The sequence below is a fragment of the Vicia villosa genome, unplaced genomic scaffold, assembly GCF_029867415.1.
Source record: "Vicia villosa cultivar HV-30 ecotype Madison, WI unplaced genomic scaffold, Vvil1.0 ctg.000645F_1_1, whole genome shotgun sequence".
Lineage (NCBI taxonomy): Eukaryota > Viridiplantae > Streptophyta > Magnoliopsida > Fabales > Fabaceae > Vicia > Vicia villosa.
Genome location: NW_026705289.1, coordinates 3255 through 25230, shown reverse-complemented (window position 1 = coordinate 25230; position 21976 = coordinate 3255). Strand labels below are relative to the sequence as shown.

Here is a 21976-nt window from a genome sequence, read left to right as displayed (position 1 = left end):
CTCAACTGCCATTCTTTGAGTGGTCTCTTCTTCCAGTTTCTTTTTCAGATTCTTCACTTCAACTCTAGCATCCCTTTCTATCTTGAGCTTATAAGCTTTCAAGTCTTCTCGGTACTCTCGCTTGAGTTTCTCTTCTGCCTCTTTCATGGCCCTTTTTAGGATCTTCTGGTGATCCTCGACAATAACAGTAGTATCTCTTTCACCTTTTTCCGTTCTAGCCCTCTTTTGAACTCTAGAAGATCCTCCCTTCAGCATTTTGGCTTCGTGTGTCAACTCAACCCTTTTCTGGTCCACAAGACAATGTTTCGGTTGCGCATCCGACTTCTTTTCGTGCAATTGGGTGCTTTCCATATCTACCTAGATACGATTCTCCGCAGGCACAGTGGCAATTGGAATCTTAGGTGGTTGCTCGTACAATGGGTTAACCTTCGGGAAAGGCAACAGGCGATCTTTAACTCTATCTTCAACCCAATCTGTGTAGGCTTGTTTGACAACGGCGTTCTTTTCACCTAGAGAAATCTGATCATTTGTATGGATGCTATTCCAGGCACTCCTCACTTTTTCTAGACCCTTTGGATCAGTTCCCTTTTTAAAGCAAACGGATTCGAATATCTCTTTGTCCAAAGGCTTGTCTTCAAGTGCAAAACCCAACTGACGCAGCGCTAGCTTAGGATTATAATTGATAACACCTTTTGTTCATATGAGAGGAACGTTGTCAAAAGTACCACAGCTAGTTATAACTTTCTCCACGTCCATTCCAGTAGGACACCAGACAATGTCATTTCCGGTAAGCCCCATGATCCTTTGAGGCCATTTCTTAGTAGAAGTAACGAAAGGACCACTTGTAGGTAGGTGGGACTTAAACCAGGTGTATAACAACGGCAAACAATTTCTTATGGCTCCTCCTTTCCCATATCGAGAGTGAACGGAATAGTACGTATCGGCTAGCAAAGTAGGGACCGGATTCTTATCAACAAAAAGACATATAGCGGCCAGATCAACGAACTTGTGAATGTTAGGGAACATCACGATCCCATAGATCAGAACGGCCAGAAGGGCGTTGAAGGCTTCCCACATCTTTTTGTTAGCCGACTCTTGGGCCTTTTCAATCAAGAAACTCATGTAGAAACCATGAGTGTTACCATTCTTCTTCCAATTTCCATGAACGTCTCCTATGCTCAAATAAAGAGCGTTGGCAATGTAGTCCAAATCAGGCTTCTCTGGGACACAAACGAAAGGAACCTTGTGTTGAATCTTGATATTGAGAAAGTGAGAGTACTCCTCGAGAGTGGGAGCCAACTGATAGCCTGAGAAGGTGAAACAACGCAAGTCAGGATCATAGAACTTGAGAAGAGTAGATAAAGCCCATTCATCGACATGTGAGTACAAAAGAGTCAAGATGTTGCCATAATTCTCAGTGAACACTGTTTTATTGTGACCAGTAATCAATCCACCCAACTGTCCCAACTGAGTCATGCCCTCACGATGGAAACTGTAAGTGTGAGTACGCCTTGTAGTTTCTCTGGTAGCGGTCACGTTGTTAGCCATCCTGGATGAAAAGTAATAACCTCAGATACCCTGAAAAATGGCATGCATATGAGAAATAATACTATTTTTCCTTTTTTCTTTTTTTTTCTTCTTTTTTTTTTATTACATCTTTTCTTTCTCTTTTTTTTTTTTGAAAATAAATATGCCATGATGAAAATGATGCAATGGAGATTCCCCCAATATGAGAGAGTTGTTGTGTTGCCTCTGAGCAGAATCGAATGTCATAAGGTCAAAGGTCCGGCATAGGTGCCACACATCCATAAGAACAATAGTCACCAACAGAGCAGAATAGTCACCAACGGTACCTGTCATGTATATCCCTCCCCACTCACAGGTGAATCTAGGTCAGGGTAGGTCAAAAGGTCTCCAGCGTTAACAATTCTCCTGAAACACCATCATCGTTGCAATTACATGCCAACAATGGTATCCCATTCGAGTCTCAGCTGGTCGTGGGTCTCATGATCGCAATCAACGGAACCTGCAATTCTATTCACATTCACTTTACATTTTTATAATCGTCATAGCATTCATGCATGCTTCACGCATCATGTCATATGTCTGCATAGTCAGCATTGTCTAATTAGGCTATGTTCCATCTATTGCCCGAGTCAATTGGACCTCAATTCGGGTTTCCCCGGTGAGTCGACAAAGGGCAATCTTCTTCATGAAGACGGTTCATACACCAGAATTTCCCCAAGAAGGATAGCAAATGGTAGTCTTCCTCGGGAAGATAGTTTGTTTACTTTTGGAAATCCCCAGCAAGTCAGCAAATGGTGATCTCCTTCAAGGAGATAATTTGATCACTTTTGTTGTTACTCCCTTCGCGAGACCGACAAACAACTTTCTTCCTTAAGAAGATAGTTTGTTCACTTTTAGGATTCCCCAGCCAAGATTCTCCAAAGCAGATTGACAAATGGTAATCATCTTCAAGGAGATAGTTTGTCCACTTTTGGATTTTTCCATGGAGTCGGCAAATGGCAGTCTTCCTCCAAAAGATGGTTTGTTCACCTCCAAGAATTCCCCAACGAGGAAGCGAATGGTAGTCTTCTTTGAGAAGATAGTTCGTTTCGCTTAAGGATTTCTCAGCTAGAGTCAATAAATGGCAGTTTTCCTCAAGAATACAGTTTGTTCACTTTTTGTTCCCCTAGCAAATGACAAATGGCAGTCCTTCTTTAGAAAGACAGTTTGTCTATTGTTTAATCCCCAAGGATTCGACGAATAGCAATTTCTTTTCAAAAAACAGTTTGTCTACTTCCATGGTGATCATCCCCAAAGAGTTGACGAATGGAAGTTTTTCCCCTGGAGAACAGTTTGTTAACTCCCCAGCATAAGTCAATGAATGGTAGTTTTCTTCCCGAAGACAGTTCGTCCACTTTCAAACAAAGTCATTAGCTCCTCAAAAGGACGCACGATCATATGGTATTCCTTCAAAGACATTGCATTGAAGGAAAGTATGATAGAGTTTCTAATTAACTGTCAAATGGTATCTCTCCAACAAATATTGGTGAGAAGTTTGATGAGGAAACAGACTTTTGGAGATTTTCTCTTTATCTAGAATATCGTCCAAAATTACAACTGAGACCAGTTTCGAGATTTAGACATCAGAAACGATGGGAGGTTGTTTACATTATTATAATTGAGACCAGTTTCACGATTTAGACATCCTAAACGAGGGGAGGTTATCACAACTGAGACCAGTTTCGAGATTTAGACATCCGAAACGAGGGGAGGTTGTTTACATTATTATAACTGAGACTAGTTTCGCGATTTAGACATCCGAAACGAGGGGAGGTTATCACAACTGAGACCAGTTTCGAGATTTAGACATCCGAAACGAGGGGAGGTTGTCTCCCTATCCCCCTCCGAGTGTGACAACAGGATCAAGTACTGCACGAGCATTTCATTATCACTGCAACATCTCAGGAACGCCCAAAATTTGGGCATTTTTTGGTATTCAAGTCGCTTTCACTCAGAAGAGATCAAGATGTCAATCATTCTTCCTCCAGATGAAAGAAACTAAAATAGGGGCATCTGTCATACCCTGATTTTGACCCCCCCTAAGATGTCACACCACCAGACATTTCACCAACTCAAGACAAGTACCCTGAGCATTCATTTGTTCACCTGGTACTCAATCGAGGGTATTCAAGAACAAAGAAGCCCGGGAAAAGGATCAATCAATAAGAAAATGATCTCTAATACAATAATAGGACTCAAATGATTCATTTATCCATTTATGATTGATTAGATACCAGTCATCAAGACTCAGGCTTGCTCAGGTCACCAAACTAGGGTTTTGAGCCCATCAAGGACTAAAATCAGGGACCACATTTGGGAAACCTTAAAAAGCTCCAGGGCATCACTCAAAGTGTTAAATCATCCTCAAATTATCCCTATGACAGTATCCAGTGGGAATTGTACTTCAATTCAAGATCCACATTCATCAATTTCATTTGACCTACAAATTAGGGTTTTTGACCTAATTCACCTAGACAGTTGACTTTTAATCAGGACATGGCTCCACAACTCAAAACATGGCTCAATAACTTCTATTACCTCAATATGTTCCATTCATATCATTCATTTGAGGAGGAGAGCTTGATTCATCATAAAAGTCAAAGATTTCACTTTATTTGGAAAAAGTCAACTGTACAAGATCACCTTTGACTTTTAGGGTTTTGGATCAAAACATGACTTTTAAGGACCAATATCATCAATATATGATTATTGAAGTCATTTGATCAAGAAAAATCAAGAAAATTAATCAAGAATAAAAAAGTCAAAGATTGACTTTTCATACTTAGAAATTTTTCTAAGTGTTTAAAGGTCTTTTTTTCAAAACTTTGGAAGGGAATATCTCAAAATTTCAAGTACAAACTAAAAAAAAACTTCCAAAATCAAAGTTATAGATTTTAATCTAATGAGCAACTTTGTCACATATGATTTTTTGGCTAGATATCAACCATTGAAGAGATATGGAGCTTCAAAATGACTGCCTTCATGAAACTAGCAAAGAAACCCTAGTTGTCTTCAAACTTTAAGCCCATTTTACACAAATTTTCCAAATGATATTGAAGAAACTTCAAGCTAATAAATTGAAGTACATGTTAAGGGCTTTCCAAATTGTGCTCAACCTTCTCCAAATTCATTTTGAGCTAAGATTTATGCTTGTTCAAAGTTAGGCCTATGGAGTGGAATTACAACTCATGACCAACTTTGGTTTTGGTCATTTTTGTGCAAAGGCCTACACTAATTGGTACATTTACAGTTCAAATATATCAAAAGAGATTGGAGAGAATCATTTGCATCAAGATTCCAAAACATCCAAAAACCAAAGCCATGTGATTATGTAATCATTACATTTAGGAATTTATGGAAATAGGTGATTCATCAATTAGAATCTTCTCTAAGCCAATTAGAGAGCTCTACACATCAGAATTGTCCCCTAAGATCAGAAGGGATCAATGGATGGGGAGCTAGCTCGAAAATGCCATCATTGCATTTTGAGATTCTTTGAAATTTCTTCATGGACAAGAAACCCAAACTACCTCACTAAGCAAACTTACTCTCCCAAACTACTCTGCATCATTTGCCTATAAATAAGATTGGATACGTCAGTATTAGACACACCAAAGCTACTCCAATTCTTGCTTTCTCTTTCTCTCCTTAATGCTTATGGTTTTCAAGAGTTCTTTGGCAAGAAGAATCGAATTCTTCAAACTAGAGCTTTTCTGTTGAAAGTAAGCCTTCTAACATCTCAAGGAGGTTCATTGGAAGTGATCCAAGCACTTGGAACACTTCTGGAAGTGCAAGAACGTCATCTTCACTTTCATTTTGGAGCTCAAGCAGTTGGAGGTCTGTAGAACAATTCAGAGGGTGTCAAACAAATCTAAGCACATCAACATGTTCCTAGGGGTGTAGTGAAGCTATTCAGATGCCTGCAGCACATCTGTAACCACATAATCACCAACCTCCATGTTCACTTGAAGCTCAAATAGATGGTGACGAGTAGGGCAATTCTGAAGCATTCAAATAGCAATAAGCATTCAATTAGCATCACTGAGTCCCCAGGAAGCTTTTGTGATCATTCATCCATACCCAGATGCTATCCACCATAGCCATCGACCTCCATTTTCAGAGGTATTTTTTCAAACTCTAACACTCTTATTTAAGTACTCTTTGCAATATATCTCGATAACAGTTCATTCAGCATCATCAGAGGATTGAAAACCCTCTATCATCATTCATTTATTCTTCAGCATCATCATTTAATTTTGTTTTTAAATTCTAGGGTTCTTCATGTATTTTAGTTAATGCAGTAGATGTAGTGAATATAAATTTATGTTAGTTACATATCTGGATTCGTGAGGAAATTTAGAGTGAAATTCATGTTACATCATCCTGTTTGGTTAAGAAATGAGCAAGTTCATAAATTCAAAAATCGAGAGCTTGAGGTTGAAGACGAAGATGGTGGGTGGCGCCATTTTTTTATTCTCAGTGGTGAGTATAAAATATAATTAATTGGAAGTGTGTTATAAACGAATACATCGTTTAGCTCACTTGGTCACATGCGCTTCCACTCTCTCTTGCCACAAGGTCTAGGGTTCGATCCCCCCCTCAGACCTTTTGTTATTTTTTTCCCATTTTTATCACGCTTGTTTAACATATATCCAAACAAAGTCCTTCCCTTTACAAGCCACGCGTGTGGCTCTGTTGGTTTTGTTTTGTGGTGGTGACTTCAAGGGCGTGAGTTCAAGCCTTGGTAGAGAGACAACCAATTTTTTACCAATTTCCCATTTAATTTTCTTCACAACCTTATCTAATTAATTCACCTATCAAATTAATTTATTTTCACTTGATTTTTCACACACTTCTCATTTAATATATCTATTTTGAAAATATCCAAAAAAATCACAAAAAATATATTATTTTAATATATTTTAATTAGGTTTAAAATCACATGTTTTAAGTATGTTTTAATACTTTAAAATATAGTTTTTCTTTTAAGTTTCAAAACCTAATCATTTCATAAGTATTTTTGTGATAAAACCCTAATAATTTAGGTCTTAATTAGGTATCGGCTTTGTCTTTACCCTAATTAAATTGACTTTTGTCAAAACTTAAACTGTTTTCAACTTCGATCAAACAAACGACTAAGTTTTTCATTCAACAAAACCTTATATCCAGCAAATCATTTCCAACTGTTTTTCATAAATAAGAAATCAATTCCAGTGGGCCTATAATAGAGTGTAAGACCCAACACCCTTTTCTTTTCATAGTTTGTTTTTTTCAAAACTGTATTTCTTAACAAAATCTTCTCATCTGTTTTCAAAACATTCTTCTGGTATTTGAAGGGCATTATTCCCGGTGAAACTCTTCAGATACCTATGAGACCTAGTGTCCATCCTCACTTCTTCTGTTTTTCAAAACAAAAACATTTCAATTGTTTTCAATAAAATATTCAACTGTTTCCAATAAACATTCAACTGTTATCAATAAACAACCAAGCTTATGGTAAAGCTTTGTACATACATCTTCAAAGGTCTCCTCTTCATCCAGGTTAGGCTTTATAGCTTTCAATTTACAAGCTTTCATTTAAATTTCTGTCAAATATAAACTTTGTATATATATATATATATATATATATATATATATATTGTTTAGAACTACGTCTGAGTACAACCTTAAAACAAATAAACTATATATATTATAGGACTATGGCCTAGGATTGAGAATGTCTTCCCGGTGAAGGCTATTTCCTAATTAGATTTCCTTAGTTTAAACCTCAAGATGAATTATTCCCGGTGAAACATCTTGAAAAAGCCTTAGAACAAAAATAGGGCACATCCACCCAATAGGAATTATTCCCGGTGAAACCTCTTACCCATTTGCTTAAGGCCAAAATAAGTTCAAAACCACATAGCTTTCTCTTGTGCTTACAATACAAGATCCCACATGCTTCTTAAAAGCATATTCCCAGCTTTCTCCTGAGCTTGTATACAAGGACCCATCAGGTTTCTTATAAACATAGGAACAAGTCTTTAGTCACCTTTAAGCCTACCCTGGTGAGTTTCTTCTACTCTTCAAACTAGACTTTAAACAAGCTAAGAATGTCTCAATCTCAGTATTGAGTTCACCTTTTGGAATGAGAGACATGGACAGTCTCTGTCACCTTTATTCTCAATCTCCAATAATTTTCCTCCATAGCAGAGTCTAGGTTCCACATCTGTCAACCCTCAGTCAGAGTCAGCCTTAATCTTGGGCTTTAAACAAGAAGTCTAAAACATCAAATCCAAATTCCCTGGAAAGGGTTAGCCTCCATCATTCCTCCATTTTAACAAAAATCCCTGGAAAGGGTTAGCCTCCATAAACACTCCTTTAAAAATCCAAAATCCCTGGAAAGGGTTAGCTTCCACATCAATCTTCATAAGTCAAAAACCCCTAGAAAGGGTCAGCCTCCAAATACTCAACTTTCAAAAGATAAACTCTCCATCTGAGTAAACCCCTGGAAAGGGTCAGCCTCCAAAATCAGTCATTCAAATCCAAATTCCCTGGAAAGGGTTAGCTTCCAAAACCATCTTTCAAACCTTCAAAACTCTCCAATAGAGTCTAGGTCAATTACTCAAACAAATTCCCCAATAGAGTCAATCTTCAAACCTGGGTCTTTCATTCATCAATCCCTGCTTTTAAAAAAGCACAAACCCCAGAAGGGTCAACCTTTAGTCTTTAAAAACAACATAGTAATCCTCAGTAGAGTCAAAAGTCCCCTCTGAGTGAAAAGATCCCACACTGGTAGATCTTTCCCCATTTAAGAGTCAGCCACAACCTTGGGCTTTGTACAAGGCAGATACTCCCTTTAGAGTCAAAAACCTTACTCATAGGTATTCTCCTATCCAGAGTTAGCCACAACCTTGGGCTTTGTACAAGGCAGATAATAGAGTCTCCCTAGTGAGTCCTTCCCCATCAAGTAGCCACGACCTTGGGCTTTGTACAAGGCAGATAAATATCATTTCCTCAACAGTCAGCCACAACCTTGGGCTTTGTTCAAGGCACAAAATAGAGTCTCCCTAGGTAGAGTCACCCTCAATTCTAGGCTTTGTACAGAACACTAAATAAACTTTTCAATTAAAAAACAAAATAAACACTCTCCAACTAGAGTCAGCCTCAATTCTGGGCTTTGTACAGAACACAAATTTCCTTAAGACAAAGTCAATTCCTAGTAGAGTCATCTCCCAGAGTCAATAAAAAAAACCTTTTAAGCCTCAAGCTTGGGCCTCATACAAACCATCTAAAAATCAAATCTTTCAAACAGTAGATAGACATAGCTTATCTCTATAGAGAGATATTTCTCCTATCTCACCACATTCAAACAAACAAACAAACATTTACATTTTAATTTTTAACATTCTCCCATTTAGGATTTTGAAAGATATGCTCTAGCACGTATCCCCAGGCTTGTGTAACTTTCCCTAATTTGGTTGAGAATCCTTCTTTCATTTAAGAGACATGTGACTGGTATTCTTGTACATCCAAGTAAGGTCCCTCTCTTAATGAAATGAACTCATCTTTTCTGTCACTTTTAATGTTTGTGGTGGAATAGTAGAAATACCTCTCTGTAAAGATGACTTCATGTCTCTTTACTATAAACCGAGATTTAATTCAAGCATCAACCTTGAGCTTCAAGCAAGGCACCCAAAAATAATTAATTTCCCTAATTAGTTCCCCGAACTACAAAAAGCTCTGACTTCCATTAGGGATATGTAGGCATGAGATTCACAAGGAATCTCAGCGAGCTAATCAAAAAACCAAAAACAGTCTATCTTTCAATTCAATTCAATTCCCTCTCCTAACACAAAGGAGAAACTTTCCCAATCAACAAGCAAACACAAACACATAGACACAGAGAAGGTTCCCGTAGAGTACTACGGATATGTAGGGTGCTTAAAACCTTGCCTATGTATAATCGACCTCCCAGACTCCAGAATTTCTAGTCTAGGTGAATCCCCACACTTAGCAAAATCATAGGGTTTATTTGAGATCTTTTTCCCCTTCCTCCTCGTAGGATAATTAAAAAGTTCGTGTGCTATCGTAGGAAGAATTGAAACAAAATTCATCCCACAAGGCTGCTTCTCTCTTTCCAAATTTCGCGTGAAGGGTTTAGCGTGCCGTCCTCCCAAGCGAAACGGGGAGGTAAAAAAAACATCACAGGTACAAGTATCATGCGAGATGTGCTTATCATTCGAACAGTCCTGGCCATGATACCGAGAATTGTGGACCATTGAAGCACAAGATTCAAGACTTAATCGATGACAAGATCATTAATTTCAATTCACCTGAGGAACCTCATATAACTGATGACGTGCACAACCAGAAAGGTCGTAATCAATTCAAGACTTAAGGGATGTTTTGGCTGGCCGTTCATGAGTTTAGGGGCTTAAATCGAAGGTTGCCATGGCTAGGGCATAAGGTTCATGTTGGTTCGTTTTTGTAGCTACAATGCTTATTCTTGAAAACTAATCGTTCCAATGAATTCGTAGCACCTTAATAAGGTGATCTGGGCAGCTTTGGTTTGCATTTGTTTGTGATTTCGCAGGTTCTCAATTATGGCTATGGAGGAAGATGAACCTGCGGAAAAATCTGAAGGATAGAAAAACACTTAGAAAGGGGGGGGGGGGGGGGGTTGAATAAGTGTGACATTAAAAACACTTAAGATAAAAACAAATAACACAATTATTTTTATCCTGGTTCATTGTTAACGAAACTACTCCAGTCCACCCCTTTAGAATGATTTACCTCAACTGAGGATTTAATCCACTAATCAGTCTTGATTACAATGGTTTTCCACTTAGATACCCTCTAAGTCTTCTAGAGTATTCTGATCACAACTTGATCACTCTAGGAATACACCACTTAGAAACTTCTAAGTCTTCTAGAGTCTACTGATCACAACTTGATCACTCTAGGAACCTTTTACAAATCAATGTAAAATAAATGTTTACAAGAGTATTCAAATGCTTCTTAAAAAGCTATAATCACAACTGTGATATTTCTCTTAAGTTCTAAGCTTAAATCTCACTAAGATATTACAAGTGAAGTGAGGTTGAAGATGAAGTTTGAGAGCTTTTGAATTTGACAGCGTTTCTGTATCTTTGCGCAAGAGTTCTATTTCAGCTTCTCATCAGAACTTCTATTTATAGGCGTTTGAGAAGATGACCGTTGGGAGCATTTAATGCGTTGCGTGTTCCGTACAGCTCTGCATTTAATGTTTCACTCTTTTGTCAACTACCTCGAGCCTTGCTTTTACCGCTTCTACTGACTTTGCCTTTTGTAGCTTCTAACGTTCCTTTTGTCAGTCAGCGTAGCCTGTCATCTTGTACTTGCTTCTGATCTGATCTTTGTAGATACAACGTTTGAATAATCAGAGTCAAACAGCTTGGTGCAGAGCATCTTCTTGTCTTCTGACTTTGATGTGCTTGAGCGTGATACCATAAGAACTTTAGTGCTTCTGCTTCTGAAATCATGTTCTTCTGATGCTTCATAGACCATGTTCTGATTCTGTTAGACCATCTTCTGATGTCTTGTGAGAGCATGTTCTGATGTTGCATTCTTGAACTTTCTGAGTCAGTGATTCTAGCGCTGAATTGTGCGTACTCCTTATATAATTCCTGAAATGGAAAATGTAAAGGATTAGAGTACCACATTGTCTTATACAAAATTCATATACATTGTTATCATCAGAACTAAGAATATTGATCAGAACAAATCTTGTTCTAACAAAATCCGCATTTTTGATGATGACAAAAACATTTATAATTGATATGAATTTGCAATCAGAAAATCAGATGACCAAAGACAATTACACAGATATAGCATAAGCATATAATCAAAGTGTGTGAATATGTCTCCCCCTGAGATTAACAATCTCCCCCTGAAATAAATACTAGAAGAATTTATAAATAAAAGACTTCCCTGAGTATTTTCCATTTCGGTAGAGACGTTCACTTTGCCTAGAACTTCAGAACATTCAGAGCTTCTGCTAGTTGCTTCCATAGGACAGCTTCAGAGCTTTGAATTTCTTCTTGATTCATAGCATGCTTGATTGAATCAGAACATTCTTGAATGTATTAGAGCATCTTTTCATCCTGAAATGTTTCAGAACAAACTAGATAAAAGTAATCAGAGCATGAATGATTCAGAGCATTCTTTAAAGAAAGAACATGTATCAGAGCAAACTTTGATAGATTCTTAAAAAGAATAGCATGAATCAGAGCATATGAGAGAAGAAAATGTATCAGAGCATATTCTGCCACAAGAATATCAGAACATTCTTCTTGCTTCTGATCTTGAAGCTTCACAGCACTAAGCTTGCTTCAACTTTCCAAGACATGCTTCTTTATAGAATTGCATTTCCCCATGTATTTGCTTCTCATGTTGAGCTTTTTTTTCAGAATATCTTCAGTCTTGCAAAAAATCTCAAAGACATAAAACTTGCAAATAATGTTAGGAATGTTGAGACTTAATCCCAGCAACTGATATAATAAACCAAATCAATTATCATGTTTCTCCCCCTTTTTGTCATAACATCAAAAAGCATTTAAAAGATTCAGATGATAAAACAACATCTAGTGAAGAAGATAATATTTCATTGATTCAACAAAATATCAGAAGGTACAAAAGAATAGAAGCAGATGCAAGAAATAGATGCAAGAAACAAGAAAACAACTAAGACCAAGACACATTACGACTAGCCTAGCTTAGAAACTATCTTGGCCATAAGGTTTTGAATCTCGACAGTGCTTTCGGTCTGCGTCTTCATAAAAGATCTGAACTCATTGTGAGTTTCCTCATGCTTGTCCAGACAAGAAGCAAGATCAACTTCATTCTATTGAAGAACCTTCATAGTCTTCATCAGAACAGAAGATCCAGCAGAAGAAGCATCAACGCTATTTTCTAGAAGAGGAGTCTCAGCAGCAGCATCAATCATGAGAACATCAGCTTGATTTTCCTGTAAAGGAGGTTGCATAGCAGGATGATTCTCAGCATCTTGAGTTATAGAATCTTGGTTTCCAGCTTCAGCTTCTAATTCAGAAGCATCTTCAGCAAACACTGGCGAAGGAAGTTCAGCTTTTGAAGTTTCTAAAGCCTTAAGAATTTCAGTCAAATTCTTTGGAGGTGTAGGAGCAGAAGGATCTGAAGGGTATTCAACTTCTGGATATACCATATTTGGTGCCTTAGCAGAGGGATTCTCCCTTAACAAGTTGAATATCGACTAAAAGTCTCCAGTCAAAACACTATAATGGGGCTTCCACACAACCATAGCAAGTGGATGCACTTCCTCGAGCTCATCAACAAATTTTTTCTCCTCAAGAGATATCCAGTTTCTGATGGAATGATAGTACTTACCCTCATCTAAATCCAAAAAGTAACCAGAAGATTCAGGTGCAGCAGCCAAGCATCTCTTCTGGATGTTCAGAATATCATTCTGAATGTCCTTCTCAAAGATTCTCCACAATGCTCTAGAAGCAGCATGATCCAAATTGGAGTCATAAGCAGCTCTCAGAGTATCCAACCCTATTCTTACCTTATCCATTAGCATGTAATAACTAACACCAATTGATAGTTCAGGAGGATTGAAGGTGAAACGATAGTCAGGGTAAAGAAGACAGTAAGGTTTAGATTCTGTGGATAGCAAAGCATTGGTGATGGAAGAGGTTAAAGAAGATAAAGAATCTGTGCTGGAGGTGGATGAAAGAAAATTTTCAAAAGGAGTTTGGGGGATAGAATTTAGTGGTTGAGGGTTCAGAATAGGTGTAGAAGGAAGTGGTTGGTTTCTGTTTATGGTTGAAGAAGAGGATGGAGTTACAAAAGAATCTGCAAGAAAAGCTTTATGAATGCGCTTTTCAAGGTATTCATCAGATTGTACTTTGAGATAATCTAAGGGGTTCTTCTGCTTCTTTGCTGGCTTAGCATCAGGTCCTGCTTCTGTGACCTTTCTCTTCAATTTCTTTTCTTTCTTCTTCTTTTCTTTCCTTCTTAACTCATCCAGAGATGGAAGAGTTCTTCCTCGAATCCACGCAGGATCAACAGAAGTTTGAGCTTTAACGCATGACTTCAGATAGCGTTTGACATATTTGTCTAGCTCCTCTTTGAAAATGTGAGAGAAACTCACAACATGAGTTCTTCGTGTCAGAATTTTTGGAAATAACTTTGGAGGAGTGGTCACTTATTTAATTAGCTACATCCTTTTTAGAGAATGAGCATTCAGAATAACTCCTTGGATAGCTGTCAAGTTCTTAGAAGGGTCAGTTGTTCTCAGAACTTCTATCAACCCACTCTCAATCAGAATATCTGAAATCAATCTTCCAAGAGGGATAGTATTCCTTTTGAGGTTGGGGTTCTTCTGACGTTCTTCATCACTTGATTCTTCAATGTTAGTCTTCAGATGTTGAAAAAAAATGTGTGGTAAATTGACTCTCATTCCTTTTTCAATGCAGAATATTATGTACTTCTGATCCTGATTAACATAGGTAGCAGCGCTTGATTGTTTCCTATGATAGAGAGATCCCAGAATGATCTCATCCCATACTCTATAGGAAGGCTTCAAGGCATTGTTGAATGGAGATGCAATACCAGAAGAGAACAACTCTCGATCAACTTTCTCCCAATCAAGTCTTCCATGAAGAGCACCAGTGACTCCATTCAAACCATCAAGACCATACAACTTCCTTATCAATTTCTCAGTTATAACAACTTCATGCCTTAGCACGAAAGAGATGATAGCAGTTGGAGTAACCGTAGCATGCGTCCAGAAATCCTTAACCAACAAAGGATAAACTGGTCCAATCAACCTCTCAAAGTAGTTAGACCATTCTTGTACCAACATTGCAGTTTTGGTTTTGAAATCATGTCCCATAAGACTTTAAAAATCCACCATGGTTTCGCAGAGAACCTCCAGTTCATTAACAGGAATCGAACAAGTCTTCAAAGGAGTAAATGCAAATCTCTTTTGATGAACTTGATATTGCGAAGCTACCTTGCATTGAACATTCGAAGATGAAGCCATTGATTCACATTGAGATTCGGTTTAGTAACTAGGGTTTATGCAAAGACAAAAGAGAGATGAACACAAAATAACAACGAACAAAGAGAGAGAATGTAAAGAGATGAAATGTTATGGGAATGAGTTTATATAGGCACGAATTTGGAATGAAATACAATATGTTTCTGAATGAACAGGATTACAGAAAAACATAGAATCAAATGCATTAAATGTACAGTTACCTAGGGTGGCGTCTCCTCAACTGCACGCGTGCTTGTCCAAATAGAGTGAACACGTCTTCAACATCTGGAATAGTTGGTGATAGCTGTTTTGCTTTAAAAGAAATTTTGAATCAACTTAGACATATGAAACGTTAGTAATAACAGAATCAGAATATCTAACTGATGAACATCAGAACTTCTTATAAAAAGGATCATTTCAAATCTAATCCATATATCAGAACTTCTCATCCTTTCATTCTGGGCATAAATCCATACTGATATTCTTTAGACTGAACTTAAACCTATCTACAACAAGGGGTTTTGTAAAGATATCAGCCCATTGATGGTCTGTATCAACGAAGTTTAAAGAAAGAACACCCTTCTGAACATAGTCCCTAATGAAATGATGTTGAATCTCAATATGTTTAGCTTTGGAATGTAGGATAGGATTCTTAGATAAACAAATAGCAGAAGTATTATCACAAAAGATAGGAATGTTACTCTCATATATCTGATAATCTTCTAGCTGACTTTTCATCCAGAGCATCTGTGTACTACACCCAGCAGCAGCAACATATTCTTCTTCTGTTGTAGAAAGGGCAATTGTAGCTTGCTTCTTACTGTACCAGGAGATCAGGTGACTTCCAAGTAATTGACAACTTCCAGAAGTACTTTTCCTTTCAACTCTATCTCCAGCGTAATCAGCATCACAAAATCCTACTAAGTTGTATTCTTCAGATCTTCTGTAGACTAAACCAACATTAGTAGTACCTTTCAGATACCTCAGAATTCTCTTAACAGCTGTTAAGTGAGATTCTCTAGGATCTGATTGGAATCTTGCACACAGACAAACACTGAATAAAATATCAGGTCAAGAAGCAGTAAGATATAGAAGAGATCCAATCATACCTCTGTAGAGCTTCTGATCTACCTTCTTACTTACCTCATCCTTACCTAGGACACACGTTGGATGCATAGGAGTTTTTGCTTCTTTGCTTTCAGAAAGATTAAACTTCTTCAAAAGTTCTTTCACATACTTGGTTTCATGAACATAAGTTCCTTCAGAAGTTTGATTGATCTAGATCCCAAGGAAATACTTGAGTTCTCCCATCATGCTGATTTCAAACTCAGCCTGCATAGACTTAGCAAACTCCTTTCCAAGTGTAGCATTAGATGTTCCAAAGATAATATCATCAACATATATTTGGAAAATTAAAATATCCTTTTTAAAGGTTTTATAGAAGAGAGTAGTATCCACTTTTCCTCTAGTGAAACCATTATCCAGAAGGAAAGAACTTAATCTTTCATACCAAGCTCTAGGAGCTTGCTTCAATCCGTATAATGACATCTTTAGTTTAAAAACATGTCATGGAGACTTAATGTCTTCAAAACCAGGAGGTTGGTGGACATAAACTTCCTCATCTATATAACCATTTAAGAAGGCACTCTTAACATCCATCTGATATAGAGTGATGTTATGTTGAGTGGCAAAAGAAATTAATAGACGAATAGATTCTAACATGGCCACTGGTGCAAAGGTTTCTTTATAATCAATCCCTTCTTGCTGACTATAGCCTTGAGCAACCAGTATGGCTTTGTTTCTTACAACTTCTCCTTTTTTGCTTAGCTTGTTTCTAAAGACCCACTTAGTTCCAATGATGTTAAATCCTTTTGGTCTTGGAACAAGATCCCAGACATCATTCCGTGTAAACTGATTTATTTCTTCTTGCATTACAATTATCCAGTCAGCATCCTCCAGAGGTTGATCAACAGTAGTTGGCTTAATAAGAGATACAAGACTGTCATACCCTAATTTTTGACCCCCCCTGAGATGGCATATCTTCAGGATTTTTCATCAGGTCAAGACAAGTTCCCAGAGCAGTCACTTCTCCATCTGGTATCCAATCGAGGATGCTCAAAGACAAGAAAGCTCAGGCAAAGGATCAATCAATACAAGGATTAGTCCCTAATACAATCATGAGACTCAAAAACTTCACTTTTCTCATCTATGATTGATTAGACATCCAGTCATATGAGTACAGGTTTACTCAGGTCACCAGACTAGGGTTTTGAGCCTATCAAGGACTAAAATCAGGGATCACTTTTGGGAAACCCTAAAAAGCCCCAGGGAACCATTCAAAGACATCAATCATCTTCAAATAACTCATATGACAAGATCCACTGGACATTACATCTCAGTTCAAAGTCTACAGTCATCATTGTCCTCTGGTCGACAATTAGGGTTTTTGACCTAATTCACCAAGATAGTTGACTTTTAATCAGGGCATGAATCCAAAACTCAAGACATGATTCAAGAATCTCTACTACCTCAATATAATCCATTTACATCATTCATTTGAGGAAAAGATCTTGTTTCTACACAAAAGCCCAAAAAATTCACTTTGTCAGGAAAAAGTCAACTGTGAAGGATCATCATTGACTTTTAAGGTTTTTGGTCAAAAAATGACTTTCAAAGGTCAATATCATCAATATATGGATGTCAAAGTCATTTGACCAAAGAAATTCAAAGAAATTCATCAAGGAGCGAAAAGTCGGGAATTAGGGTTTTTTAAGGCATGGTGAGAACTCAAAATTTCACCTACACAACTCAAAAAACTTCCAACATGAAAGTTGTAGATCTTGCAAAATAAAACAACATCTTACAAAGGAACTTTTTTCAAAAGATCAACCATTTATGAAGTTTTGGAAATTTTGAAGTTTAGGTCATAAACACTTAGAAATTTTTCTAAGTGTTTTAACCTAGTTTTCTTCCAACTTTGGCCTCATTTTTCACAAATTTGCCAAAGGATTCTGAAGAAACTCCAAACTAATGATTTGAAGTAGATGTTTAGGGCTTTCCAAATTGTGTTCAACCTTCTCCAAATTCATTTTGAGCTAGGAGTTATGCTTGTTCAAAGTTGGCCTCATGAAGTGAAATTATAGGTCATGTACAATTTGAAACTTTGCAATTTTGTGCATTTTGCTTCACTAAATGATGCTACACGACCTCTAATACATCTGAAGACATGCCATACATTCAAATTCATCATTGCATAAGGATTAGAGAAGATTCCCAAAAACAAAGGCATGTGATTATGTAATGATTGCATTTTTGAATTTATGGCAAATTGTGAATCATCAAGGAATCTTGCTCTAAGCCAATTAGAACTCTCCTCTGAATCAGAAATGTTCCCTAAGATCATGCAAGATCAATGGTTGGGGAAGCTAGCCCGAAAATGCATCATTGCATTTGGAATATTTTCAAACTTTCTTCATGGCTAAGAAACCAAACTCACCTCATTAAGCAAGCTCACTATGCACACTTACTCTGATCCAATTGCCTATAAATAGAGGGCTCATTCTCATTCAAAAAACACACCAAAGCAACTCAATTCCTTGCTTTCTCTTTCTCTTCTCATGCTTATTGTTTTTCAAAGTTCTTTGGCAAGAAGAATCGTTTTCTTCAAACCAGAGCTCATCTTTGGAAAGTAAGCATTCTAACATCTCAAGGGAGGTCATTTGAGGTGATCCAAGCACCTGGATCACTTCTGTAAGTGGAGGAACACCATTGTTGCTCTCACTTTGGAGCATTTGCAGTTGGAGGTCCATGGAGTAATTCAGGAGGTTCTGAGCCAAGCCAATCATCCAGGCACATTCCTCAGGTCATAGTGAAGCTAACCAGATGGCTGCAGCTCATCTGTAACTCAAGAATCAACACCCTCCATGTTCACTTGAAACTGAAATCGAGGGAGGACCATAGAGCAATTCAGGAGGATTCAAGCTCCAATAAGCATTAAGTTAGCATCATTGAGTCTCAGGGAAGCTATTGAGATCATTCATTCAAGCCCAGGTGCTCTCAATCATCCTCACGACCTCCATTTTCAGAGGTAAGTTCCTGAACCTCACTTCTCTAATTTAAGTACTCTTTGTGAAATAGCTCGATTCTATCTTGTTCAGCATCATCAGAGGATTGAAAACCCTCTATCATCATCCATTTATCTTGCAGTATAGTCATTTAATTTGATTTTGAAATTTTAGGGTTCTTCACGATTTCTGGTAAATTAGTTAGATGTAGTTAATATTAATTCATGTTAGTTACATATTTAGAATCGTGAGTGAATTTAGAGCAAGTTTCATGTTTACATCATTGCAAATGGTTGAGAGTTGAGAGAGTTCAGAAATTTGAATTGATGGAGCTTGAGGTTGAAGACGAAGATGGAGGGTGGCGCCATTTTTCAAATCTCTGAGCAAAGTTTGTTTTATTTTTAATGATAGGCGTTCCCTTAACGACTGAACAAACTTGCCCTAGTGGCCTCCCATACGCCCTTAGTATCATCATGCCTCAAGTCTGGGGTTCGAATCCCCCTCGCCCCAGACTTTTTTGATTCTTTTATTTTTCAAGGATTTACAACTTGTTTTGAAACATAACCAAATGAAGGCAAGTCACTATCACCACACGCGCGTTGGCTCAGTGGTGTTTGTTTTGAGTGTGTGGCCTAGAGGGCGTGGGTTCAAACCCTCCAAGGGCCAAAACTATTTTTTTACACACAATTTCTTTCATTTTCTCACAAAACTTCACATATTCATTTAACCTATCAAATTAATTTATTTTCACTTCATTTTTCACACACTTATCATTTAATATACCTATTTTGTGAATAATCAAAAAAATCATAAAAATATTATGTATTTCTTGAATTTTAATTAGGTTTAAAATAGTATGTTTTTAAGTGTTTTCTTAAATACTTTAAATATATATATTATCACTTTATTTTAACCTAATCAATTTGTAAATATTTTTTTGATAAAACCCTAATTGTGTAGGTCTTAATTAGTTAAAAAGTCTTTATTTTTACCCTAATTAAGTTGACTTTTTTGTCAATTTTCAAAATTGTTTTCAATCTCTGATAAAATCAAATGGTTAAGGTTTTCAAACAACAAAACCTTGTATCATTCCAAATCATTTTCAAATTGCTTTTACACCAGTACTGTAAAGTACTGGGCCTCTAATAGAGTGTAAGTCCCAAAAACCTTCTCTTCTTAGCTTGTTTTCAAAACTGTATTTTCAAAATCTTCTTTCTGTTTTCAAAACATTCTTCTGGTATTTGAAGGGCATTATTCCCGGTGAAACTCTTCAGATACCTATGTGACCTTTGTCCATCTTCACTTCTTCTGTTTTCAAAACCATTAACTGTTTATCATATATATTCAACTGTTATCAACAAAACAACAAAAATACTGTTGAGGCTCTGTACATACTTCTTCAATGGCCTCCACTCCATCCAGGTTAGGCTTTACAAGCTTTCAATTTACAGTCTTTATTTAAATTACTGTCAAATATAAACTGTGCATATATTAGTTTAGAACTGCGTTTGAGTATAAACCTTAGGACAGTTAAACTATATATATATTATAGGAATATGACCTAGGATTGAGAATGTCTTCCCGGTGAAGGCTCTTTCCTAATTAGAGATCTGTAGTTCAAACCCCCAAGATGAATTATTCCCGGTGAAACATCTTGGCAAAAACCTTAGAATCCAAATAATAGGACACATCCACCCAAAGAGGAATTATTCCCGGTGAAACCTCTTACCCATTTGCTTAGAGCCAAAATAAGTTCAAAACCACATAAGCTTTCTCTTGTGCTATAACAAGGACCCTCGATTAGCCTCCTCTTGGGCTTTGTACAAGGACCCACAGGCTTCTTAAAAGCATTTCCAGCTTCCTCTTGAGCTTGTATACAAGGACCCATCAGGTTTCTTATAAACATAGGAACAGGTCTTTAGTCACCTTTTAGCCTACCCTGGTGAGTTTCTTCCAATTTAAACCAGACTTTAAACAAGCTAAGTTTGTCTCAATTTTGCATTGAGTACACTTTTTGGAATGAGAGACATGGACAGTCTCTGTCACCCTTATCTTCATCAATCTTCCTTAGCAGAGTCTAGGATCCATGTTTGATCATCCTCAGCATTGAGTCAGCCTTCATCTTGGGCTTTAAACAAGAAGTCTCCACTAGATAATCTTTCTGCCATTCATATTAACAAAAACCCCTGGAAAGGGTTAGCCTCCAAACATCTGTCTAAAATGTCAAAATCCCTGGAAAGGGTTAGCTTCCACACATTCCTTCATTTTAATAAAAACCCCTGGAAAGGGTTAGCCTCCAAAGTCAATTAAAATCAACCTCCTTTTCAATAAAATCCCTGGAAAGGGTTAGCTTCCACACATTCCTTCATTTTAATAAAAACCCCTGGAAAGGGTTAGCCTCCAAAGTCAATTAATAAAAATGTCAAAAAAATAAAGATTCATTTCTCTTAGGAGATAATTTCCCCAAAAAAAGTCAAAACCCCTGGAAAGGGTCAGCCTCCAAAAAAACATGATAAAGTCAGTCTTTTAACAGACGAATTCACCAGCTGAGTCAAAATCCCTGGAAAGGGTTAGCTTCCAAAGAAAAACAGTCTTTTAATAAATAAAACCTCCTCAGTAGAGTCAAAACCAACAAAAACAGTTAGCCTCAACCTTGGGCTTCATACAAGGCACCCAAACAATAAAACTCCCCTGTCAAGAGTCTGCCTCAACCTTGGGCATTGTACAAGGCAGATAATAGAGTCTCCCCAGTGAGTCCTTCATCACTCAGTAGCCACAACCTTGGGCTTTGTACAAGGCAGATAAACCATATCTTTCATGTGTCAAAGATTCCTAACACTTAGGATCTTTCCCCATATAGTCATCCATACTTAATTCATTTAAGAGTCCGCCACAACCTTGGGCTTTGTACAAGGCAGAAAATAATGTTTTCCCTAGCTAGAGTTAGCCACAACCTTGGGCTTTGTACAAGGCACACAAAATAGAGTCATTCATTCAATTATCCTCAACAATCAGCCACAACCTTGGGCTTTGTACAAGGCACATAAATAGAGTCTCCCTAAGTAGAGTCAGCCTCAATTCTGGGCTTTGTACAGAACACAAAAATACCCTGTAATTAATCCCCAGTGGAGTCATCTCCCAGAGTCAATAATAATTAATTAATCAATCAAAAATCCTCAAGCTTGGGCCTCATACAAGCCAGCTAAAGTCAAATCTTTTATACAGTAGATAGACATAGCTTATCTCTATAGAGAGATATTTTTACTACTCTACCACATTCAAACAAACAAACGTTTCATTTCAA

The 21976-nt window shown here is 37.3% G+C and overlaps 1 protein-coding gene across 1 annotated transcript; it reads right to left on the bottom strand.

Moving 5' to 3' along the window:
* Window positions 1-357: 357 nt before the first annotated feature.
* LOC131630114 (uncharacterized) lies at window positions 358-1548 on the bottom strand. Its single transcript, XM_058900906.1, has 3 exons — window positions 1407-1548; window positions 712-1220; window positions 358-585 (listed from the first exon to the last, which is right to left on the bottom strand). Exons 1-3 carry the CDS (start codon window positions 1546-1548, stop codon window positions 358-360), a joined length of 879 nt encoding a protein of 292 aa, XP_058756889.1.
* Between the last annotated feature and the right edge of the window lie 20428 nt (window positions 1549-21976).

Coding starts and splice junctions, on each gene's coding strand:
- LOC131630114 (XM_058900906.1), bottom strand. CDS start 1,548: ATGGCTAACAACGTGACCGCTACCAGAGAAACTACAAGGCGTACTCAC. Junction 1,221..1,406: donor AGTGTTCACTGAGAATTATG/GCAACATCTTGA, acceptor TTTGTGTCCCAG/AGAAGCCTGATTTGGACTAC. Junction 586..711: donor GCTGTGGTACTTTTGACAAC/GTTCCTCTCATA, acceptor TGCTTTAAAAAG/GGAACTGATCCAAAGGGTCT.